The sequence below is a fragment of the Oratosquilla oratoria genome, chromosome 12 (assembly GCF_046742065.1).
Source record: "Oratosquilla oratoria isolate Oo_2021 chromosome 12, ASM4674206v1, whole genome shotgun sequence".
NCBI lineage: Eukaryota > Metazoa > Arthropoda > Malacostraca > Stomatopoda > Squillidae > Oratosquilla > Oratosquilla oratoria.
In genome coordinates, this window is record NC_134788.1 from 68,285,378 (window position 1) to 68,311,857 (window position 26,480).

General features: G+C 43.4%; 2 protein-coding genes across 3 annotated transcripts in view; one reads left to right on the plus strand and one right to left on the minus strand.

Moving 5' to 3' along the window:
• The window catches only part of LOC143031976 (uncharacterized), a 36,796-nt gene extending 30,310 nt beyond the window's left edge, over positions 1-6,486 (minus strand). Inside the window, exon 1 of one of the 2 annotated variants that reach the window (XM_076196395.1) lies at positions 6,352-6,486. The gene's annotated coding sequence lies outside the window, so the exon portion shown is untranslated. The remainder of the gene's footprint in view (positions 1-6,351) is intronic. The other variant, XM_076196396.1, reaches the window with a different exon arrangement.
• Positions 6,487-16,944: 10,458 nt separating this feature from the next.
• LOC143030490 (uncharacterized) lies at positions 16,945-25,204 on the plus strand. Its single transcript, XM_076193640.1, has 4 exons — positions 16,945-19,677; positions 19,856-21,329; positions 22,533-22,708; positions 25,130-25,204. The coding sequence occupies exons 1-4, from the start codon at positions 16,945-16,947 to the stop codon at positions 25,202-25,204; spliced, it is 4,458 nt and encodes a 1,485-aa protein (XP_076049755.1).
• The last annotated feature ends 1,276 nt before the right edge of the window (positions 25,205-26,480 follow it).

Below are 26,480 nucleotides of genomic sequence, written 5' to 3' on the forward strand. Positions count from 1 at the left end.
ATGAGGAATTGAAGAGGAATAGTAAAGAAAACAGAGAGGGATGGAAGTCGATAAAAGAAAACAGTAAAGTTGCATTTACTGATATAATTAAACAGCAAATGAGAGAACAAACTGAAGACTCAGTTATTAAAGTGATGAGACAGAAGGAGAATATAGTAAGAGACTTAGCTGACAAAAAGAAATGTATAATTATATTAGGAATGGAAGAGAAACATAACCCAGATAGAACCTCAAGAACCAATGAGGAAAATGAAAAAGTAAGCAGTTTACTAAAATTAGTTCAGGAAGATGAACCAGAAATTATGAAGGAAATTGAGGAAAAATTCAGGCTCGGAAAGTATAGTACAGATAAGACCAGACCAATTAAGATTAAATTCAGGTCACAAACGACGGCAGAGAATATCTTATCCAAAACAGGGAAACTAGCAACAAGTGAACAATATAAAAAGGTATGGATAAAAAGGGAAATGAATAAAGAGGAAAGAGAGGAAGAAAAGCAGAAAAGACTTGAAGCTAAGAAAAAAAACGAGAGCAGAACGGAGTCAGAAAAAGAGAGATTCTATTGGAGAGTAGTGAATATGAAACTAAGGCAGTTCGACATACAAGAGAAAAACAAAAGGGAAACAGAGAACACAATGGAAGTGACAGAAAACTAAGAGTGTCTTACACAAATATAGATGGATTAAGGGGGTACGCGACACCTGGAGGTCATTTTCTAAAATATTTAGAGTAAAGAGCTGAAACTTCTCAGGTAAATAGGTATCCATATTGCTTACATTTTAGGTGAAGCAGAATGATGTATGTACACATGTACATATGTACACATGTACACATGTACGTATACCAGTAGCAACATTTAAAAGTGCACAGCACCATAATACGTGGACCAATTTGTTTTATATTTTGGCTATGATTAGTCAGTAGGCACACCTAGGGCCGGTCATTGAGAAGTTGAACAATTTCCTTTATACTTTTGCATACAGGCATTTCAATTTTAATGGCTGGCAAAAATCGTGAAAAATACAATTTTTTTGCTCTTGTTTCCATTATTACTCCGAACTCTTTCATCCTATTTAAAATATTCGAACGATCGGCCCTAGCAGTTACTAAAAGTAATATTCCCTGTAAGTTTCATTTAAATCTAATGTATATTAGATTTTTTATGATTAAAAAAAGTAGAAAAATATCGAACGGAGATATGGCAACTTGAAATATGAATATATCTGTAACTTGCTTATAGTTTCACCAATTTGACTGATTTTTTCATGGCTTAATTCTTATTATATAATAAGTACAGTAAAAATTATCAACATATTTTAATTATAAGTACTTTAAATACTGAAAAACTAAAGTATAAGTGTGTCACAGTAGTGACGACGCACAGACGACAACATCATATAATTTGCTTTTTTGCACCTTTGGCGGTTTCTTCATATGAAACCTCTCTGCTGGGGGTCTTCAGGGTATCTAAATCATTGGAAAGAGGTTTATTTTCCAGTAGTGGGCACCTTCTCTTTCCTCATCAGATTCCCCTCGCCAATCTATGTTGGTAGGGCACCCCCTCCAGCATCATATGATGTCCCTTCTTCTTTCTTCTTCCTGTATAGCCTTGATCTTTTTCCTCTTGCTTTCTTCTTTGGATTTAATCTTCCTCTTTGAATTGTTTAGTCTAATGTTGTCCTTTACCTCTGTCACCGTCACAGAGGTGCAGGTGAGGGCGGTGGTGGAGTGAGAGGTGGTGAGATCTTTAGTCGTCTTTGACTGCATGCCATCTTTAACTGCTGTTTTTTGTAATTGTGATGTTCTTTTGTTCTTTTTGCTACCCATGATGACAGTACTAAAGAGTAATATGTACTAGCTAAAGTAATAGATTGCAATGAGAGCTCATGAGACATGCGTACTTCCCTTTTCAGAGTTAGCCGGTAACTAACGCTTAGTTTCGCACAAAGTTGGCGAAATATTCTCCCTCCACCTTCCTCCCTTCCCCTCCACAATCGTATTGGCCGTTGATACACTGGGCGAGTGTAAATTCAATCAAATTTCAACGTTATTCGCTGCGCCTGAAGGTCCTAAGTGGCACGCCTCCTTCTAGTGTGGGTTGCGCCTTTAAATCTGTCCCTTTAATCCTCACCCAGGACCTTTAAATTGCGCGCGGCTGGAAAATTATTTGTCGGGATTTATTTCTAAGTGGTATACGAACATTTTGAACAGTTTTGAAAAATGCCATATCTTGACCAAATTCACCCCCCCAGGTGTCGCGTACCCCCTTAATAACTGGATTGAATGAGCTGAATGATTATCTGAAAGAAAAAGTACCGGACATAATGGGAATTGTAGAAACAGTGTAGGACATGATGCATGCAATTATTGGATTAGAAACAGAGAAAAAGAGCAAGGGGGTGGAGTTATGTTCCTGACTAAGAAGGATATAAACGTGAAGGGTGTCATATATGGAAAGAATACAGTAGAGATGATTATGATAGAAGTGGAAGACAGAGATAAGAAGAGCAGAAAATCTGTGATAAATTATGTGCCTCCGAAAACAGCCTCATGGGAGGAGAGTGAACATAAAACTATGTTAGAGGACACAAAGATAACATTAAATAAAATAATGGAAGATGGAGGAAGAATAGTTATAATGGGTGACTTTAATTGCAAAGAAATCTGCTGGGAAGAAATGACAGTAAAGGGTGGAGACGGCTCATGGGGAAACGCTCTACTTGAGATAATTACTGACCATACAATGACACAATGGATACAGGAGAACACCAGGTATAGAAATGAAGAAGAACCATCGAGACTAGACTTAATAATTACATCTGAACCTAGAATAGCGGACAAGATTGAATATAAAACACCAATAAGTAAAAGTGACCACATATTGATTGAACTGGAACTTAATGAAGAAAAATATATGAAAAGAAATGAGCAATATAGAAAAGAAAGAATGATGTATGAAAAAACAAACTTTGTTAAAATAAGAGAATTCTTTCAACAAGAAAACTGGGAAGAAATATACAAAGAAGAAACAACAGTGGAAGAGAAATGGAATATTTTGACAAAAATTTACAAAAAAGGAGTGGAAAAGTATGTCCCAAGACAAAAACAAGAAAAAGAATATGTAAAATGCTGGTACAACAAAAGTTGTAGGGAGTTAAAAGACAAAAGAGACAAAGCCTGGACCAGATGGAAAAAAGACAGAAGACCTGAAAAATGGAAAATATATACCAGTTATAGAAATGAATATGTACAAACGTGCAGAGAGGAAAAGAGAAAATATGAAAAAGATGTCATAGAAAAGTGTAAAGATCAACCAAAACTATTCTACAGATTTGTAAACAATAAACTGAAAAACAAACAAGACTTGGAGAAATTAAGACAAGGGGGAGTTGAATACACTGAGGAAATGGAAATGGCGGAAATTATGAACAAACATTTTAAATCAGTGTTTACAAGGGAGAACATACAACCTGAAGAGAATGAATGGAAAGAGAAAGTCCCCCCTATGGAAGAAATAAAAGTAACAAAGAATGAAATATTGACACACTTGAGTAATCTTGATGTCAGAAAATCGCATGGACCAGATGATATAGCAAACTGGATTCTGAAAGAATGCAGGAATGAACTGGAAAAAAGCAAACATAGTACCTATATATATAGGAGGAAATAAAGAAGAACCTACAAACTATAGACCAGACTCTCTAACAAGTACAATAGCAAAAATTTGTGAAAGAATTATCAAAAGTAGATGGGTAAAATATTTAGAAAAAAACAAAGTGTTAAATCCAAGACAATTTGGATTCAGACAAGGACGATCATGCGTCACCAATTTAATATGTTTCTATTCAAGGCTAATATATATAATACAAGAAAGAGATGGATGGGCGGACTGTGCATTTCTAGACCTAAAGAAAGCTTTTGACAAAGTACCACATAAGAAGTTGCTTAAGAAATTAGAAACTGAAGGAGGAATACAGGGAAAACTACTAAATTGGATGAAAGGCTTTTTGAAAGAAAGAAAAATGAGAGTAGTGATAAGAAACCAACACTCAAAATGGGATGAAGTAATAAGCGGTGTTCCGCAGGGAACAGTTCTGGCCCCAATAATGTTTGCTATATATATTAATGATATGGATGAAGGAATTGAAAGCTATATGAGCTTCTTTGCAGATGATGCAAAACTACTGAAAAGAGTGAAAACTGAAGAAGATTGTGAATCACTACAGAGAGATCTAAATATAGTACAGGAATGGAGTAGGAAGTGGGAGATGGAGTCCAATACAAAAAAGTGTAGTATAATGGAATTTGGAAAAAGCAAAAATAGAATAACAGGAGCATATAAATTGGGAGAAGAAGGAATAAAAAAAGTAGAGAATGAGAAGGACCTGGGAGTCATTGTTATGAATAATATGTCACCTGAGAAACATATAAATAAGATTTTTGGAGAAACTTATAATTTAATAAGAGCAATCAAAGTTGCATTTACATACCTGGATGAAGAAATGGTGATGAAAATCCTAATCACCCTGATAAGACCAAGATTGGAATATGCAGCAACAATATGGTCACCAAGTACAAAAAAATGTACAAAAAAACTTGAAAGAATACAAAGAGCAATTACAAAACTGGCACCAACACTCTCAAAACTATCATATGAAGAGAGACTAGAAAAACTTGAACTACAGACACTAGTGCAAAGAAGAGAGAGAGGAGATTTGATAGCTATTTACAGAATAATGAAAGGCATAGAAATTACTGATAGAGAAAATCTGATAAAATGGGATGACAGAAATACAAGAGGACACGGAAAGAAAATAAAAAAAGACAGCTATAGAAGAGACTTGAAAAAGAACAGCTTTCCTCACAGAGTAATAAACAGTTGGAACAAGTTAGATGAGAAAGTGGTGTGTGCAAAAACAATACATGAATTTAAAAATAGTTTAGATAAAATGAGATATGAAGACGGGACCCCACGAGCATAGCTCCTCTTCCCATAAAATACAACTAGGTAAATACACACACACCAAGGGCTTTTTCCTCCCTTATAAAGGAAGTAGCTAAGTCAAAATGTTCACACCCACTCCCATCCATTTCACTCCAATCTACCACTCTTTCCTCCCTCTCATTTCAGTTCATTATGAATGATAGGTCATCCTTCTATCCCTCCCACTGTTCTGGGTCAAAAGCAATGCAGCAAGACACAGTACGTCCATGGCAAAGCTGCTTCACTTAATTGGTGACACCCCCTCTCCATCCCCTGAATGTGGAAAAAGAGAAGACCTTAAATTGGGCTTCTACTGTCATACAATGCAAAAGGAGACTTGATCAATTTTGGGTCAACCAGGAGACAAAACTTAATTTTGAGGAAAGTCTTATACTGGTGGACACACCTGGTCAAAGTCAATTGGGGAGGACACGGAGGACACAAATCAGAGGCCTGACCTACTCAAGCTGAAAGTGATCTGGACATATAGGTCGCATGACCTACATCCATTATGTATGCAAGACTGCATAAGGGGAGGTATAATTGCTCATATTACAATGCAATAACTTCTGATTGACATGGCGTGGATGTGTGGAATGAATATCAAGAAAAAATAAATTTACTCACAAGAATATCATTAGTGCACACTGAATTCTGAATGAACTTTATGAATTTTTCATTTTCCTACCAAGGAAGACTGAATGGAGGCCCATCCCCTAATTATAAGAATATAAGAACAACGTAAGCAAATAAGATACACACATTGATAAGCATAAGGATGCTTGCCAGTCCTAACTTTTTTTTAATCACTACCAATGTTAATATTAATTTGAGCTCACAATACTCACAATGATAAGAGCTAGCCAGTGATAAAGTTTGCAGCTTTGAGACTAGCGAATATCTTCAAGATATACCAAAATATTTGCCAGTCTCAATTTTCTAAAAATTGCTACCAATATTACTATTACTTTGTAATACTTATATATGGGTTTTAAAATACTTAATGATAAGAGATAGAGTCAGGAATTGCAGCAGTGAGACCTGAAAGGACCTGACCTGACCTGACCTAACCTAACCCCTTGGCCTTGTTTAAATATGAAGGTGTCCACTCATCTCAATTTTCACAACTATTGACACCACTTTTAGTTTGCAGTACTTATATCTGGGGTTAAAAACACTCAGAATTATATGAGCTAACCGACAATATAGGTAATTGCAGGTGCCAGACTGGCACACATCTTGATAAATACCTGCACATTTACCCCTTGTTCAGAATGCCAATTACACTTCCAAACGGTAAGTGAATGCAAAAAGTAAACACACAACACATTCACTAAGCTACTTTACCACTATATGATTTCACTTACGGATTCAACAAAGACACACCTGTTTAGCTTGTAAAATACACAGCCACGAAAACAAGCTCTTCAAAAACAAATAGATGAAAGAGTGCAACTTAAGGCTTCGCCAGTGTTGTCCTTTGTCCGTAGTTCTAATTTCCGTCTTTTCTCATCATCTACTGTGAAAGAAAACGTACTAGAGTCAAATTACAGGGGTGACTGATGTATCTGAGAAATGTCGATTTGCCCAGTGATATGATTGAACATAAGAGCATAAGAATAAAGGAGACTGCAAGAGACCATAAGGCCTACACTAGGCAGCTCCGTATCCATCACCACCTGTCATCCCCATCCATAAAGTTGTTTAATCGTTTTTTAAAAACAATTGATAGTTTCAGCGCTTACTACATGGTTACTAAGTTTATTCCATTCATCGAACGCCCTATTAGTAAACCAATTCTTGTCTATTTCCTTCTTAAATCTAAATTTGTCCAGTTTATGCCCATTACTATGAGTCCTACCCTGTTGTTTTATTATGATGACCTTGTTTGCAACACCCTTGTTATAGCCTTCGATCCACTTGAACACTTCTATTAGATCAACCCGCACTCTGCGTCTTTCCAGAGAGTGTAAGTTTAGGTGCCTAAGCCTCTCTTCGTAAGGCAAATTTCCGAGTCCATGTATCATTTTGGTCATTCTTCTCTGTACTGATTCTAGTGAATTGATGTCCATTCTGTAGGACGGAGACCAAAACTGTACCGCATAGTCAAGGATGGGTTTAACTATCGCTAGATAGAGTTTAATAATTACCACTGCACTTCTATTCGTTACCGTGTTAGCAATGAAGCCTACTGTACTGTTAGCTTTATTTCTGGCGCTAATGCACTTCCTCCTGATTTTAAGGTCCGGACTCACCAGTATTCCAAAGTCCCTCTCGCACTCAGATTTTTCTAAAAATGTGTTATCTAAGCTGTATCTATTTTCGGGGTTGTGTAGCCCTACGTTACACGCTACACTTAGAGATATTGAAATTCATTTGCCATTTCACCGACCATGTTAACATATCTATCACTAAGTAATAACCTAGCTTTATATTTTTAAGTAAACCAATTTATAGTTCTAAGTTTACTTTAAGCTAATTTGTCATTTTCAATAGTTGTCAAAGAATTTCAACTATTCTTGATAAATACTGTACTACAAAAAGAAATTCTTCATCCATAAAGGTTATGAAAGTAATTATTTCATTATTAAAGGTAAAAGTATGCTAAATAAAGGATGAAAACACAACCTAGTTATATATTTCAAATTAGAATATTTTTTTATTTTTCGATGAATTGTTTATATCGATGAATTGTTGTCGGTGAATTCGCCGGATCCCAAAATATATATTATTATTTTCATTGTTTTATATTTCTTATCGTTAAGGGAATTTTCGTTACAAATAGTTTGATCTTTTAATAATTGTCGTCAAACTTGCGTAGCATCTAGGTGCAGACTTGCAAATCCATCGTTATTTTCGGGACGTCGATAGAAAACGCTATTTTTGTATGTATATGTATATATATGAAGTTTCCTGATTATCTCCATCGAGTTTTTGGTCCTCAAAATACAGAAATATGTCTTCATCGCCAAAAGTCAAGGAAAAAGTTGCCTACGCGCGATGACCATACACAACGACTGAAATTTTTTCCCGCGCTCTGATGCCGACGTTATGACGTCACGTCGTATCAAAATCCATCATATTTTCTATATTTTTAAAACATCTTTCTTTCCACGTGTTTGAAAAAATTCCCAATGTTTCGTTCAACACAATTGTCAAGATTCATCGTCTTTTCTGTATTCTTAAAACGTTTCTCTCTACATGTATTTACTAGGATTTTCTCAGAATGTTTCGCTCAGTTTTAATAACACAATTGTCAAAATTCATCGTCTTTTCTATATTCTTAAAACATTTTTCTCTATACGTTTTCTCAGAATGTTTCGTTCAGTGTTACGTAAGGCCACGTCCTGACTTTAATATTTCGCTCCCTGATACCATGACATCTTGATTTCCCTATCACGTCGTCTTAAACTAAGCAAAAACACCGTCGATTTCCATCTTCAAACTAGGGAAAAACACTGTCGATTTCCATCTTTACTCTAGCCCAAAATACCGTCGATTTCCATCTTCACACAGGGCAAAACTGCCGTCGATTTCCATCTACACACTAGGCAAAAATACCGTTGATTTCAATGTTCACACTAGGCAAAACTGCTGTGGATTTCCATCTTCACACTAAGCAAAAATACCGTCGATTATTATCTTGACACTAAGCAAAAATATCGTCGATTTTCATCTTCACACTGGACAAAAAAGCTATCGATTTCTTCCTTCATACAGGGCAAAAATGCCGTCGATTTCCATCTACACACTGGGCAAAAATACCGTTGATTTCCATGTTCACACTAAGCAAAACTGCCGTCGGCTTCCATCTTCACACTAGACTTAAATACCGTTGATTACTATCTGCACACAAAACAAAAATACCATCGATTTTGTCCTTCACACAGGGCAAAAATGCCGTCAATTATCATCTTCACACTAAGCAAAATTACCGTCGATTTTCACGTACACACTAGGCAAAAATGCCGTCGATTTCCATCTTCACATTAGGCAAAATCCCGTCGATTTTGGTTTTCTATGTCGACGTCTTGCTTCACATTTATTGTTTTATTTGCGATGACCACACACAAGGACCGAAAAATCTTCCCGTGCTCTGATGCCGACGTTATGACGTCACGTCGCATCAAAATCCCAAGGTAAAACGAATACAATAAGGTACACACCATATGAGGACGGAGCCTTTATTTGTACGACGTTTCGCTTATTACAGCTTTTTCAAGTACAAGTTGAGATACAAATGCTTGAGATTAAATAAGGGGAAAGGAGGGAACGGGGAGAGAAAAAGGGGGGGGGGGGGAAGGAAGAGGAGGAGGAGGAGGAGGGTGGGGGATTGGACCTGGGAAAGGGGAGAAATTGCTGAAGACCCAAACGTCGTGAGGAGCGAAATGTCCACAAAGGGTGGTTTAAATATTTAATATTTTGCTGGCCATGGGTATTAGGGGAAAAATGTGAGGAGATATGTTAAACATGCCCCTGTTTTGTTCAATAGTGTTCGTTCCTTGAATGATTGCTGCTTCTAAGCATTTGTATCTCAACTTGTACTTGAAAAAGCTGTAATAAGCGAAACGTCGTACAAATAAAGGCTCCGTCCTCATATGGTGTTTATCTAGTCAATTTGTTCGGCAGACTGCCACTTTTATGCACAATAAGGTACGTTGAGCACCACCCCCCCTCCGCGCACCTCCACCGTGACGTCATAGGAAATTCAGAGAGGGAGAGAGTGAGAGGTGAAACAAAATGTAAACTTTAAAGAAAACCATCTGTATGTATGGTAGACTTAAAAATTACACTATGATGTTCACATAATACTGAAATTACTCAGTATCACTTTCTTATCCTCAAATTATCAGTATCTGAGATATGACAGCCAGAAAAGTTACGAAAATGCTTTACATGCTTTTTTATGTTACTTGTCTGCCTTAGCTACCCCTTTAATCAGAAGATGGAGCTTCGCTCCACACACTGGTATGTGAGTGACTGACAGCTCTCGACCCGCGGAACGCTGGTCTCGATATTTACGTTGACGTCATCATCTACCTGCGCAGTGGAGAGGTTTTCTGGCTCACCCTCACCACCCCCGCTAACGTACCTTATAGTATAGCGTTAACCCATTCAACTCCGATGACAAGATGTCTTGTCATTTGGTCAAATAAAACAAAAAATCATAATAAAACAACAAAATGTTTGATGATCAAACAGCACCAGAAAAATATGACGTCATCAGTCCTCCTCGAGGAGGACTGACGACGTCATATTTTTCTGGTGCTGTTTGATCATCAAACATTTTGTTGTTTTATTATGATTTTTTGTTTTATTTGACCAAATGACAAGACATCTTGTCATCGGAGTTGAATGGGTTAAATGTTATGAATCTAAAAAGGTGCAGGACGACTTCGCCTACACTATTTTAGACTTCACTTGGGACTATTCAACAATGTGTCTAATATTCGTATAGCTTCAAACTTTTCTCAGTTCGTCATGTAACGCAAAGGAGATTCGAAATATAAGAAATCGTAAACGAAGTCGTTTCTACTCAAACGAACTCGCTCGAGTCGTTCGTAATGGTGTGAATGGGACTTTGGGGACCCGACAACCTCAATCAAATACTCTCATCTCCGACCTGGGCACACCACACAAAATTCGTCTTTGTTGATTACAGTATACTGTATTTTTTCATTAGTTTTATTAGACATGATGTACATGTTAGAGTCGAGATGAATATTATATTTATATTATATATATATATATATATATATATATATATATATATATATATATGTATATTTATATATATATATATATATATATATATGTTTGTGTGTGTGTGTGTGTATTTGTGTGTGTGTGTGTGTGTGTGTGTGTGTGTGTGTGTGTGTGTGTGTGTGTGTGTGTGTGTGTGTGTGTATGTGTGTGTGTGTGTGTGTGTGTGTGTGTGTGTGTGTGTGTGTGTGGTGTGTGTGGTGTGTGTGTGTGTGTGTGTGTGTGTGTGTGACTGTGTGTGTGTGTGTGTATAAATATATATATATATATATAATATATATATACATATATATATATGTATATATATATACACACACACACACATACATATATAATATATATACATATATATATGTATATATATATATACATATATGTATATATATATATATATATATATATATATATGTATATGTATATATATATATATATATATATATATATATATAAGCACATAACTAATACCACAGTCAGACCAGAAAGTGGTATTAGTTGTGTGTTATAAATGTCTTTCTACATTTTCATGCTTTTACTTTTAGTAATGTGCCCTGTGGGGCTACAAGGTGAAGGATGCCTAGTCCCAATCCCCGTCCCTTTCTTCTCGCCTCTTACGATCCAAGTGGGAATACTTGGTGGCAGTATTCTTTACCCCCACCACAGGGAATTCCCCCACCACAGAAAAAGAATACTCAGAGAAATGGTACAGGACAGCAACAAGGGGTTGGGGGACAGCATAACGGAGGGACAGTCGTAGTATGAAAGTGTCATCATTTCTCTATGAACAGAGTTTTCCTCTATCATAGACAAAATGATGTGTGACTCTGGTCCGTAGGGGCGCCCCATATAGACCCTAAAGTATCGACTACATGCTACTTTGCCACAATTACAAGCAGCCAATACCCCAGACGGGGATAGATTTAAATGAGTGCATAGAGGGTTTAGGGAGAAGTGTAAATGTAATAGTACTGGGAGACCTTAATGCTGGGGTAGGAAAGGGTCCAATTGATGGAGTGGTTGGGAAATGTGGAGTTCCAGGAAAGAATCGTAGTGGAGAGTTGATGGTGGAAATGTGTCTAGAAAGAGAGTTGATGATAGCAAATACAGTGTTTCGGAAGAAAGTCAAGCATAAGTACACATGGGATAGGGTGGTGGAGGGAAGGGTGATAGATAGAGCTTTAATGGACTATGTAGTGGTAAATAGGATTATGATAGGAAGAGTTAAGGATGTACATGTGCTAAGGGGAGAGGGTGGGGGAATATCAGATCATTTTCTGGTGGAAGGTAAGTTGAGAGTGGAGGACAGATGGAGAAAGAGGAAAGGGACAAAATGTAGGGAGGTGCTTAGAGTGAACTCTTTAAATGAAGAGGAAAAGGAGAAGGAATACAAGAAGAAGCTGAAGGAGGAGTGGGAGGGAGTGAAGGATAGAGTAGAGCTGGGTGTGGAGGAGGAATGGGGATGGTTCAAGGAGGGAGTCACAAAGTGTGCAAAGATGGTGTGTGGAACCAAAAGGACAGGAGGAAATAGAAGGAAGGGTAGTGAATGGTGGGATGAGGAAACAAATAAGGTTGTAGAGGAGAAGAAGCGAGCTTTCACAGATTGGTTACAAAATAGGACGAGGGAGTCATATGAGAGGTACAAAGAAAAGAAAAGAGAAGTAAAGCAAAAGGTAAAGGAGGCAAAGAGGAGAGCAGATGTAAAATGGGGTAAGAGTATGACAGAAAATTTTGAAAGTAATAAAAAGATGTTTTGGAAAGAAATTAAGAGAGGAAGAGGAGGCGAATCAAGTAGAGAAGAAAAGGTAAAAGGTGCAGATGGAGAGATGATAATGGAGGAGAAGGCGGTAAGGGGAAGATAGGCAGAATATTTTAAGGAGTTGCTAAATGTGAAGGAGGATAGGGAGGGAAAGATAGCTGCAGTGGGAAATGCTAAGAAAATGAGAGTGAGGAGTGAGGAAAATGGAGGAGAAATAAGGAAGGATGAAGTGAAGGCAGCAGTTAAGATGATGAAAGCAGGTAAGGCACCTGATCTGGATGGATGCCATGCAGAATGTCTTAAAAAGGAGGTACAGTGATGGTGGACTGGTTGGTGAGGTTATTTAATGTTTGCTGGAGTGAGGGTAGAGTGCCAGAGGACTGGAGGAGTGCCTGTATAGTTCCACTTTACAAGGGAAAGGGGGACAAGTGTGAATGTAGTAGTTTCAGAGGGATTAACTTGTTAAGTGTAGTTGGGAAGGCTTATGGGAGGATCTTGATTGAGAGGATTAGGAGAGGAACAGAGGGAGTAATTGGTGAGGAACAGTGTGGATCTAGGACAGGTAGAGGTTGTGTAGATCAGATTTTTGTGGTAAGACAGATATGTGAGAAAGCTATAGGAAAGGGGAAGGATGTTTTCTGGGCCTTTATGGATCTGGAAAAGGCTTACGACAGGGTAGACAGGAAGGCACTGTGGGAGGATATGAGGATATACGGGATAGGAGGAAAGCTTCTGGGAGCTGTCAAGAGTTTTTATGAGAGTAGTAGAGCTTGTGTCAGGATTAGAAATGGAGGGAGGGAGTGGTTTGAGGTAAAGGTGGGACTTCGTCAAGGATGCGTTATGTCGCCCTGGCTGTTCAACTTATACATGGATGGGCTAGTGCGAGAGGTAAATGGAAGGGTGGTGGGTCAGGGAATGGAGATGGTTAAAGAAAATGGAGAAAAGTGGGAGGTGAGCCAGCTGTTGTTTGCAGACGACACTGCGCTTGTGGCAGGATCGGAGGAGGGACTGAGGAAGTTGGTGACAGAGTTTGGGAGAGTGTGTGATAGAAGAAAGCTGAAGATAACTGTGGTTAAAAGTAAGGTGATGAGATGTACAAGGGGTGAAAGTGGCAGTAATCTGGAAGTGAGCATTAAGGGAGAGCAACTGGAGGAAGTGGATAGTTTTAGATACTTGGGTGCAAATGTAGCAGGAAAAGTTGGAGTAAAGGTGGAGGTAGAATGTAGATTGAGAGAAGCGAGTAAATGCCTTGGTGGATTAAAAAGTGTAATGAGGAATAGAAATTTGGGAATGGAAGCTAAGAGGAGACTGTATGAAGGAGTGACTGTGCCAACAGCACTGTATGGAGCAGAAACATGAAACATAAGAGAGGAAGAGAGAAGGAGCTTGAATGTGTTTGAGATGAGGTGTCTGAGAAGTATGATGGGGGTTACTAGGCTAGATAGAGTGAGAAATGAGGAAGTGAGGAGGAGAACAGGGGTGGAGAGGAAGTTGGGAGATAGGGTTGATGAAAGAGTATTAGGATGGTTTGGACACATGAAAAGAATGAGTGAAGAAAGACTAGTAAAGGAGGCATGGAAGGCAGATGTGGAGGGAGTGAACATGAGGGGAAGTCCTAGGGTGAGATGGATGGATGGGGTGAAGGGGGCTTTGGGGAAGAGGGGAATGTCTGTTGAGGAAGGACGGGAGAGGACAGAAGACAGGGGTGAATGGAGAATGGTTGTATATGGATGATGTTGTGATGCATGAGGTGGAATGGACGGGGGGATGGGGGGTGAGGTAGTGTGTGTGAGCAAAATTTTGACGCAGCCCGAAGGGATTTCTCCCCGTCTTCTCCTTTATATGGGGGGACGGAGAGGGGGGTCGCCGATTTAATGAAGCGGCCTTACTGTGGATGTGCTGTGTCTTGCGACGCTGCTTCTGATCCAGGGCAGTGGACAGGGTGCAAGGATGACCCGTCATCTAGGAGGTGCTAAGATGGGAGGGAGGGTGGAGGGGTGTGGAGTGTTTTCAGGGATGGAATGGGTGGGAATGATTTTATGCCTTTTCCTTTTTGGCTACCTCCCTGGTAAGGGGGAAAAAGCCTTGGTATATGTATGTATGTATGTACATTTTCATAGCTTCGATATATGAGGCAACGAACAATCACTCCGGGTTCTCCCCTAAAGGTTAATTAAGGTCCGTTCAGGTATGAGTCCTGCAAATCAAAGAATAAGCGTACCCTGGTTGGATGTAGCCGACAAACAATGACACATAATTATCCGTATATTAAAACCAGTCAGCCATCCTGCATGTTGGCCAGTCAGCCATCCAGCCACCATGACAGCCAGCCTCCAGCCAGCATCCGACCCAGCCAGTCAACCAACCAGCATGCCACCCTGTCAGCCTGACAGCGAGCAAACAAGCCAGCACGCCAGCCAGGAAGCCAGCCAGTCATTTAACATGTCATCCCTCCAGCCACCGAGCCAGCATGCCAGCCTGGATAATACCAGCCCGCCAGCCGCCATCAAGCCAGCCACCATACCAACTAGCCAGCCAGTGAGCCAGCCAGTGAGCCAGCCAGCCAGAAGACGAGCCAGCATGATAGCCAGTCAGCCAGCATACCATGCTGCCAGCCTTCCAACCTACCAGACAGCCAGCATAACAATCAGCCGGCGTGCCAGACAGGCAGTCTGCCAGCCACACAACCAGTAAGCCAGGTACACAGTTATACAGCCAGCTAGCCAATCGCCAAGACAAACAGCCAGACAACCAGCCACACAGCTAAACAGCTACAAAGAAAGCCATTCAATCAAACAGTCAAACAGCCAGCTAGGCCAGCCACACAGCCAGCCAACCAACCAGCTATAAAGCCAGCCAGCCAGCCATATAGCTGTACAGCCACCCAGACAGCCACACAACCAGACAACCAGCCAGTAACATAGCCGCACACCCAGCCTGACAGTCACCCAGCCACCCAGCCACCCAGCCACTTAGCCAGTCAGCCACACAGGCACCCAGCCACACAGACACCCAGCCACACAGACACCCAGCCACAAAGACACCCAGCCGGCCATAGAGCTGCACAGCCACACAGACAGCAAGCCAACTAGACACACAGCCAGAGAGCCACACACTCACACAAATAGCCAGCCACACAGACACATCACATAGCCAGTCAGCCAGCCACACAGACAGCAAGCCAGCACCACAGCAACAAACAGCCAGCCAGCCACGCAACCAAGCAGCCAGCCACACAACCAAGCAGCCAGCCACTCAGCCACACCCCTAACCAGAAAGCCACAAGGCTACACAGCCAGCCAGACAGCCACACAGTAACCCAGACAGCCAGCCAGTCACACAGCTATCCAGTCACCCAGCCTGACAACCACACAACACAGCCAGCCACACAACCAACCAGCCAGCCAGCCACACAACTAGACACACATCAAACCAGCACACAGTGCTGAAATTATCAGCTTTGTGACGTTTTCTCCTCTTTTTGACAACATTATGGTTAATACTCCTGTACTCAATAGAAAAATGAGCCCAGAAGAATGGTGACGTCATGTCACTTTCCCCTGACCAGCCTCAGTGGAAATGCGATCACGTTTATTTTTCGTATATTTCACCTCACTCTAAGTCAGGCACCCGCGTTCTTATTTGCACTGTTATTTGACAGAGGGAACATAATGCATTTTGATACGAATACCTTTATCAGATGAATTTGGCAACAGATATCAGTTCTAAAAACGAGAGTTCCGGTGACCACTACCAAGGCGAGCTATGCTAGAAAATGGAATGGCACCTCAAGGGTTTCGAACGTAGGACCATCGGGACGCAGTGCCTCTAACCACTCAGCCACCACGACGCAAACAAGTGTTAGAGCAAGCAAAAGAAGATAGCCGCCGAAATTCGAACGTGGATCTGCTGATGCGGTGTCAGTCGCGTGTGCACGGCGCCGTGCAAGGTACAGTTAATCAGAAACTTGTACACTTTACATCAAGCCCATCTGGACTTTCTATAAAAGCTCCCCTGGGCTCTTGTTCTTTGAATTCATGTTTGTGGTCAAATTAATCTGATGAAATATTCATATTGGAACGATGACATTCACACCGTTAGGTGATAATGGAAGTAAATACGCAGGTCCTTAACCTGCAGTGAGAAAAAAATAAATAAATAAGACGAGTGGTGCCAATTCCGTCGAGTCAGAAGGTGGCGGCTGCAAGTTTTCCAGGACGGCGCGGCGCGGCGCACAGGGGTCAGATATCTATGCCCCTTACTTGAGAGCTGTAGGATAAGTTGGGCTCCAGGCAGGCACCACTACCGTGCCTACCCACTGTACCCACGCTAGTCGCCAGTAGGCGTCACTCATCAATAAAGAGTACACTATTCACTCGCCTATCACTCTTCACTCGCCTATCATATATGGCGCAGTGACCGGTTCACGACCTACGCACTCAACATGGCCGGACGTCGTCTTCGGCTACCTGCTCAGACCCCACGGTCCAGCCGTGGGTCCCCTCAAGCATCCGCAGCCCTGGGGCAAGCTCATCGGCTTCTCTTAGCACAGTCGGAAGCCATCACAGCCCTGCAACGCCAGGTAGCGGCACAGCCCAGACACCACTCATCGGCTCCTCGGTCCTCAGCACCCGAGAAATGTGACGTAGGTATGTCCACGGCAGCTTTCCGATCCTGGAGGCGCTCCATGGAGTACTGGCTGACCCTCAGCGACTTTGCACCTGCTGAGGCGGTCCTTCATATCCGTCTCCTCTGCACGCCGACCCTACAACGCTCTTTGGACTCTAGATTCACCACGCAGCAATGGGAGGCTCTCTCCATCCAAGGAGCACTGGATGCTATTGGGTGCATGGCCGTGCAGGCGTCCAACCAGGCGGCGGAGTGGCTCAAGTTCTTCTCGGCGGTGCAAGAACCCAGTGAGTCCATAAGTGATTACTTTACTCGTTCCACACAGTGTGCGGCGGATTGCGAGTTTTCGTGTCCCCAGTGTCAGTGTAGGCTTTCTGAGTACATGCTCCTCCGTAAGCTAGTGTGTGGGTTACATAGTGTGGGGTTGAAAGAGGAAGTATTTCGTCAGTGTGAATCCTTCAATGATGTGGATTCGTTACGCAGGTTCTGTGTTGCCTTCGAGGCGGCACAAAAGGACGCCCGCCATAACACATTGGGCGGGAGTTTCGGGCGGGAAAATCTGGCCGCGGTGGCTGGGGTGACGCCGCTGCCAGACGCGCAAGCAGATTCCTACCCTCAGGTGGCTGGAGCCCGCCACCAACAACCCACTCGCATGCCGCAGGCAGCCCGCCAACAGCAGCAGGTTTTGAAACGCTGTGGCAACTGTGGTTTAAAACACAAGCAAGGCAGAGGGCTGTGTTACGCGGAGACACTAGCCTGCCACAGCTGCGGTAGAGTTGGGCACGTGCAGAAAATGTGCAGGAGTAAAGTGGAACCAGCAGCAGCTGCGGCAGCTGAAGATCTGGAAGCGTCTGGCATCGTGATTGCAGCTGCAGGCGCAGCTCGAAGTCAACCACGCATCTGGGTGACGGTCAGTCATGCGAAAGGGAAGAACAAATCCGCAAAAATCCAGGCAGTACCTGACACGGGAGCTCAGGTGTGTGTGGCTGGGTTGGAGTTACTGACTTCATTGGGCGTCAAGGTAGCATCGCTGACACATCGGGGAGGACTGCGAGATGTGGCGAACGTCAAGCTGCAACCTCTGGGCTCTTTTCCCTGTCGACTGCAGTATGGTGACAAGTCGACACTGCAGGAGATTTTTGTGGTGAAGACAGCCACACAGTGCTACATATCGCTACAGGCGTGCAGGGAGTTGGGACTGGTGCATGAGACCTTCCCTCATCACACTGTCGTCGCAGGAGCGGCTATTGGCGGCGTTGGCGACGCTGCCACGCAGTCAGCTGACACCATGCACCCACGCCCATCCTCCCCTCCGTTTCCCCCCCTTGAAGAAAACGTGTCCAGATTGGAGGAATGGCTCCTCTGTCATTTTTCGGGATCTACATTTAACACAGACAGAAGTCCCCTTCCAACAATGGCGGGTGAACCGCACACCATCCACCTGCTTCCAGACGCCAAGCCCTACGCATGTCACACACCGGCCTCGGTACCTAGACACTGGGAGGCAGAGGTGAAGATGCAACTCGACGACGACGTCAGGATGGGAATTATAGAGCCAGTGCCTGTGGGGGAGGCCACGGAGTGGTGCGCGAGAATGGTAGTTGTGGCTAAGAAGTCAGGTCAACCTAGGCGCACCATTGATTACCAAAAGCTCAACGCTGCATGCAGAAGGGAGACCCATCACACCCCTACACCATTTGACATGGTATCCGGCATCCCGCGCCACACATACAAGACCATCGCGGACGCACATTGGGGCTTTCACCAGGTCGAGCTTCAGGAAGCCAGTATGAAACTCACAACCTTCATCACACCCTGGGGCCGTTACAGATACTGCAGGACCCCCATGGGTCACTGTGCCGCCCCCGACGCTTACACTCGAAGGTTTGACGAGGCCATTGCAGGGATTCAGAGAAAAGTGAAGTGTGTTGACGACACCCTACTGTTTGACGCTAGCGTTGAGGACGCATTCTGGCATACGTATAACTTCCTTGAAACCTGCGCCACGAAAGGAGTGACCCTCAAACCCGAGAAGTTCAAGTTCGGAAGGAGAGAGGTGGACTTCGTCGGGTTTCATGTCGGGTGGGACGCCTACAAGCCGACAGACGAAAGACTGGCTGCCATCAGGAACTTCAGTATGCCTGCGGAGCCATCACTGACGGACGTTCGCTCCTGGCATGGGTTCGTCAATCAAATGGCACCTTTCCTCGCTACTGCACCAATTATGGAGCCGTTTCGTGAGCTGCTACGGAAACCTCAAGGCAGGAAGGTGTACTGGGATGGAAATCTGCAAGAGAAATTCCAGCAGGCAAAGGAGGTTATCTGTAGCCTTGCTAAGGAGGGCCTAACCTATTACGATAAGAACAAGCCCACAGCGGTGATTACCGATTGGAGTAAGGTGGGCATCGGGTTTGTGGTGCTGCAGCAGCATTGTCAGTGCCCGATGAGAGAGTCCATTCTGCTGCAAGAGTGGGTGGCGCCTCGCACTTTGTGGCAGCCGCCACCTCACACCTGCGGAGGCGGGTTACGCCCCGGTAGAGGGGGAGGCGTTGGCGGTCGCTTGGTGTCTCCGTAAGGCCCGCCTGTTCCTGCTCGGATGCCCCAACCTCCTGATCGTCACTGATCATCGCCCGCTAGTCAAGCTTCTTGGGGACAGGGCGCTGAAAGACATAGTGAACCCAAGGTTATTCTCCTTGAAGGAAAAAACCCTTCCTTACCGATTTCAGATCAAATACCTGCCCGGGAAGCGGAACTGTGCAGCAGACTTTTTGTCCCGCTATCCTGCGCTCTGTGCACCACCAGAGGCTGGGGACGAAGAGGATTCAAATGACATGGAGGCCGCTGTGGCAGCAGCAGCAGTTGCCGCGCTCGATGTCGCTGACTCTATCGTACTCGATAATGCAGCGGTGGTGCGGGCAGCTGCAGATGATCCAGACTACCAGCTACTAGTGGCTAAGGTGACAGCAGGCGATTGGCATCCTCACCGAGCACAAGAGTTGACCAGCCTTCGGCAGTACTATGCCGTCAGGGAGAGGTTGGCAGTGTCACACGGGTTGGTGACGTACACATACGACCAAGGCGCCGTGCGATTAGTGATCCCGGAAGTTCTACGACGACGCATTGCAAGTAATCTCCACGCGGGTCACCAAGGCCTAGACGGAATGTTACGAAGGGCGAGGCAATCGGTATATTGGCCTGGCATGGAGGGCGACCTGCAACAACATCGGGATGCTTGTGCCACCTGCAACACTCACTCGCCTTCACAAGCCGCGGAACCCTTTGCCTTCAACCCTACGCCTGAATACCCGTTCCAGCACACCGTGGCAGACCTGTTCCAACTTGACGAGAGAATGCATATGGCATACGCCGACAGGCTCACCGGGTGGATGGAGTTAGCACACTTCCCAAGTGGAGCCACGTCAAACAAGTTAGCATCAGTGTTCCGGCAGTTCTTCCACAGGTGGGGTGCGCCCGTGTCTATTTCTACAGACGGAGGGACAAACCTCACCAGTGAAGAGATGCGTGCCTTCTTCAGAAAATGGGGTGTAGAGAGACGGATCTCGTCCGCTCACTTCCCTCAGTCAAACGGGAGGGCAGAAACAGCTGTGAAGTCCGCCAAGAGACTGCTCCGAGACAACACAGGTCCGGGCGGCAGCCTGGATGCTGATAAGGTATCAGTAGCCCTACTGCAGTATCACAACACACCTCTGCGCGGGGTGGACAAGTCACCAGCGCAGCTAGCCATGGGCAGACAGCTACGAGATGGGATACCGGTGCACAAGCAGCACTACAAGGTGGATGTGCACTGGCAGCAGGCGCTACGCGCAAGGGAAATCGAGGCGGCGAGGCAACAGGAAGCTTGGATGATCAGCCAAGGGACACCTAAGACTCTTCCCACATTATCGATTGGCACCCAAGTGCTGATACAGGACCAGGCCAGTAAGTTGTGGGACAGGCGAGGCGTGGTCACAGAGGTCCTACCATTCCGCCAATACTCTGTCAAGTTGGATGGGAGTGGACGCATTACCTTACGCAACCGCAGGCACCTGCGGGTCGCTGCGGACACCAGTTTACAAGAAACGCTGTCACCGTCACCAGCACCACAGACGTCCAATCCGCCGTCATCCAACACGCCTCATAGCCGCCCTAAAAGGAGCTCAAGGAAGCCGATGTGGCTGCGAGATTATGCAACCGACGATTGTGACTGATTGCCTGGTGTGTGTGCGTGTGTGTATGTGTGTGTGTGTGTGTGTGTGTGTGTGTGTGTGTGTGTGTGTGTGTGTGTGTGTGTGTGTGTGTGTGTGTGTGTGTGTGTGTGTGTGTTCCTCTCACGAAGGAACAGTAGATATCCCTCACTTTTGCTTTTGTGTTGAACATATTGTTTTCTCGGAATTGTGAACACTTAACATTGCTAGTTTTGTTATATACCATATGGTACATTTAATTGTCTTGGGAGGGGGATGTAGGATAAGTTGGGCTCCAGGCAGGCACCACTACCGTGCCTACCCACTGTACCCACGCTAGTCGCCAGTAGGCGTCACTCATCAATAAAGAGTACATTATTCACTCGCCTATCACTCTTCACTCGCCTATCATATAAGAGCAAAAGTCGATGTGACAATCTTTACCAAATTCTACTCGTGTCTATTGTGTACCAAGTGAAATACTTGTGTAAGTGTATACGACTTGAAAATAATGCGTCAGGTGGATGGAAAAAATAAAGAAAATAATTACGTTATATTTATGTTCCCCAAGAATTCAAAGCGTGCTTGTGAATAACTCTCGAAAAAGGTTGATAGTAACATTAGAGCTCAATTATTACATCTGCATCTCTAAAACTCGTTTCTGATTGATTAATTAAATAATATACATTTTTTCGCAAAACTGATGAAATAATGCAATTGACGGAAATGAATCAGAAATCAATCAGAAAGAAGCTAACTTGCATATTCATCAATGTAATCCAACGTTCTTGAGTTGCAATCTTCCGCAAAATAACATAAAAACGGCATTTTTATAAAAACCTCCGAAGTCCGTCCTGCTCGAGCTGCTGCTTGTGTATCGTTTTCTTTCATATGTCAACAACAGCTGATTACTGTGAACACACTTCTACAGGTGAACTCGGTTTTTCGGTAAATACAACTGGCACAGTCTATTTTGATGTTATTTCTTTTAGTGAATTAATGATCATAGTGTGCTGTAGCTGTGTGAGAGCAAATATTGTTGATAGATAACCCAGAGAAGACATTATAGGCCAACGAAATAGAATATAATCAAATTAAATTTTATAATAGTCACCCATCACAATATCAGAAACTTTATGTGGTCAGAGAATTTTTTTTTTTTTTTTTTACACGATTATTTCGCAATATTAAAGTGCCTGAGTCTTTTCGTTATTTTCAGGCATGAATGCAACCAGGAAAGATGGTGTTGTGACCGAATATTTAAACAATATAAGAACAACTTCCACTTTAGAAAGTGCCATTGACCAGATAGTGATAAACCACCAGCAGCAGACATATGGACACACAAAAACTATACCAGAAAATAAAAGACAAAGCCTAATTAGGGACTTCAATGCAAGATGGAGGAAAAGTTATCGTTGCAGAAAAGCATTTCTTAGTAAAAAAGAAAAGTGGCTTAGAACAGGAATAGAACTACATGATACAGATAATAAAAAAGAATGATGGAGATCCTCCTCCTGTAGTTGTAGTCTTCGTCTAGATTCGTGGAACTCCTCTGAAAGGCATTGTCGTGTTCCTGTCAGTTACTTCCTGATCACGTTCTTGACCTCTCGAGCGACCACTCAATCAGCCCAGCTAGCTTTCCTTCCTTTACTTTCTACTCAACCTTGGCTCTGCTCACATTCACTCCTTCTTCTTGTTACCCTCATCATCACTATGTTCACTTTACCTCTTCATGTTGACTCCCACATTCACCCTCACACTCACCATCACTCGCTATCACTTTACCTTCATGTTCAATCTCGCACTCTCACACTCACCATCTTTTTGCCTTCATGTTCACTCTCACAATCATCATCATCATCGTCATCGTCATCGTCATCGTCATCATCATCGTCATCGTCGTCGTCATCGTCATCATCATCATCATCATCATCATCATCATCATCATCATCATCATCATCATCATCATCATCATCATCATCATCATCATCATCATCACCACCATCACCATCAAGAGCATCCTCGCTTTCACTCTCACTGTCACTCTCACCCTCACCATCATCCTCAGCCTAACTCAAATCCTCATCTTCACTCTCACCCTCAATATCACTCTCACCTTCATCCTCATCCTAACTTGGATCCTCATCCTCATTCTCACTCTCACTATAACCCTCAATCGAACCCTTATCCTTATCCTCACACCCTTCCTCATCCTCACTCTCACCTTTACTTTCAGCCCCAGCCTCAAACTCATCCTCACCTTAACATTTATCCTCGCCCTCATTCTCACACTCAATCTCACCCTCGCCCTCACACTCGCCCTTGCCTTCACCCTCATCCTCAACCTCTTTTTACTCTCACCGGGACCCTCACCCTTATCCTCATACCCGCGTATCATAACTTATCCTCACCCTCACTTACACTATCATCCTTACTTTCACCCTAACTTTCATTATCAACATTACCATCACCCCCATTTTTAATATCACCCTTACCCTCACCATCACCATCACCATCACCATCACCATCACCATCATCCGCACCCTCAACTTTATTTTCAAATCAACATCGTTCACTTGCCAACTTTTACGTTATCTCTCCTTTTTTCTCTATGACATTTTTTCTTTCTTTCTTTCTTTCTCCCCCTCCCCTCCTTCACGTACATCTCTCTTCCCATTCTGACTTTCTTGCGGTTCTATTTCTCTCTGCCTGACTTTCTATGTCTCTTAATTTCTCTCCTTCTTTTTATCATTTATATTGTTGTGACACACACACACACACACACACGACTCGGTGGCGGATTGGTAAAGCACTGGCCTCACAAGCCAGAGAACCGGGGTTCGATTCCCCGGCCGGGCGGAGATAGGTTGGGTTTGTCTCCTTTCACGTGTAACCCCTGTTCACCTAGCAGTGAGTAGGTACGGGACGTTAGTCAAGGAGTTGTGACCTTGCTGTCCCGGTGTGTGGTGTGTGAGTGGTCTCAGACCTACCCAGAGATCGGCAAATAATGAGCTCTGAGCTCACAGCCGTAGGGTGGTGTCTGGCTGTCTCGACAGAGACTGCAGCAGATCCGAGGTGAATACACACACACACACACACACACACACACACACACCATCACCATGGCGTGGTTGGTAGAGTGCTGGGCTACCAGCATGGTGGTGCTCGTAGTACTTGGTTCGAATCCTGCCCAGGGCCGAAATTATTTCGGTAACGCTGCGCTTCGGGTCGTTACTCTGACTCTCGTGGGCGGGGAATTGGGTGTGGGTGTGTGTGGGTGTAAGGTCATAGCATTACCCATAGATCGGTCATACGAGCTCTGAGCTCTCTTCCGGGAGGGAAATAGCTGTCGATCACGAGTCCAACACGTGATCCAGAGACCAAGTTGAATACACTCACACACACACACACACACACACACACACGCCCTACACTATTTTGGAGTGCATGTAGACCTTCCTACCACATTTTTTTTTAGAAATGAGACGTTGTTTGAAAGCCAAGAATCTTGTGTGTTTGATATACAGCATGTAACAGATAACTGTTGAATTATGCGATATTCACCTGAATTTCCCATAAATTATGACCTTCATGTAGTCTATTATGATTGATGCCGAGTGAATGCTTTTAGAAAAGCGGTCTTTTGATGCTGACGAAACCCTAGAGTACTAAATCAACCACGAAAATGTTCGTGAACCATGGGAAAGGTCTAAGCTAGTATTATTTGTGTCTCAGTCCCGGATAAATGAGGAGGCTTGTTGCAATAGACCTGGCAAACAGGCAATGTAAAAATATTTTGATTTCGGAACACAGCATACTGAACTTCAAAATATGAAGGAGTCTCCAGCAAGTAGCTATGATCTAATAGGAGCTGATTGTAGGAACTGATTGTATGGAACTGATTAAGATCTTGGTCATTAGGCTAGTCATGACTTGAACTAGACTTCTCTGACACAATTCAAGCTTAATTTCTTTACAACTCGTAGATCAACAAATAGCCAAATTGAAAACATCAACACAAAGCAGGCTCGTCACAGTCCCACTGGCCCTCCTCAAGATAATTAATTAAGACTCCATGTGTCATTCTTACGGTCATCTGTAAAGCCCTTCCAGTCTTGACAGTCTTGATGGGTCTTCGAAACCCTGACTTCATTGGGTTTCCAGTTCTGCAAGAAAACGGCTGTTGGCATGCAACCATTACAGCTGTGGAACCTCGGGTCGTGCTGTCGAAGCCATCGCCGGAATCCTTCAAAGTGATTTGGCTTTTTGACCCCGTTCTTCGAGTTCTGGGTCCTGCTGTTCTGATCCTGGAATCTGGATTCTTCGAGCTTCTTAAAGAACTCCCTGGCACCTTTCCTGATTCTCCGTTCCTCCAGCTCAGTGGAAGAGATCCTGTGGAAACGGACGTCCACCGAGTAGGGCCGGAAGCGGTGATCATCACGCCGATTTCTGATTTTTGTCGTGAAAGTCATCCTCGATCCCAAAGGTCAAAAAATGTGTGAACAAAGACGCTGCGTGTTAACAAACGTTTTTTGAATCTCATTTAGTGATCCCTTCTTCTGTGAGCGCGCGCGTGCACGCATACATTTTAAGGAATATTTAGAGTAGTCGTAAGATGGGAAATAGGAAATAGGAGGGCGGTAGAGAAGTCTTTAAAGTGAACTGAACTAAAAGTGGACCGAAGATGACTACTAAGTTAAACTGAGTGACATGTTGAATATAGTGGGAAAGGAAGAATTAGTATTGGAAAAATAATGAGCGTTTTTCAGTGAGGTAGAATTTAAGTGTGCATAAGTAATGTCTGAGACTGGGAATGGAAGGCATTGTGGGAAATATCAAGATAAAGTGTGCAGCACAAGGAATGTCTGCAAAGAAGAAATGAGCAGCAAGCATAGGAATGGTATAGATTGAATAAAATGGAACCAAAGAGCAAGGTGAGGAAGGTCCAGAGACAAGTTGTTTTGGAGGAAAGGAACGTGCGCAAGAGGAGAGTTGGATAGACAGGAAAGGGTACGAGTAGAGGTAGCAGATGGGCGGTTGTTAATAGTAGAGAAGGCAGTGAGAAGGAGATGGAGAAATTATTCCGTGTTGTTGATTGTAGATTAGGACAAGGATAATTTGATTGTGGCCGTAGGAATTCCTAGATGAATGACTGTAATTGAAG

What these genes read in the sequence shown, in the direction of transcription:
- LOC143030490 (XM_076193640.1), top strand. Translation starts at nt 16,945, where the DNA reads ATGGCCGGACGTCGTCTTCGGCTACCTGCTCAGACCCCACGGTCCAGC. An exon ending in GCCCCGGTAGAGGGGGAGGC is followed by an intron (nt 19,678 to 19,855) that starts GTTGGCGGTCGC and finishes TACCGATTTCAG; the next exon opens with ATCAAATACCTGCCCGGGAA. An exon ending in AGATTATGCAACCGACGATT is followed by an intron (nt 21,330 to 22,532) that starts GTGACTGATTGC and finishes CGTTATTTTCAG; the next exon opens with GCATGAATGCAACCAGGAAA.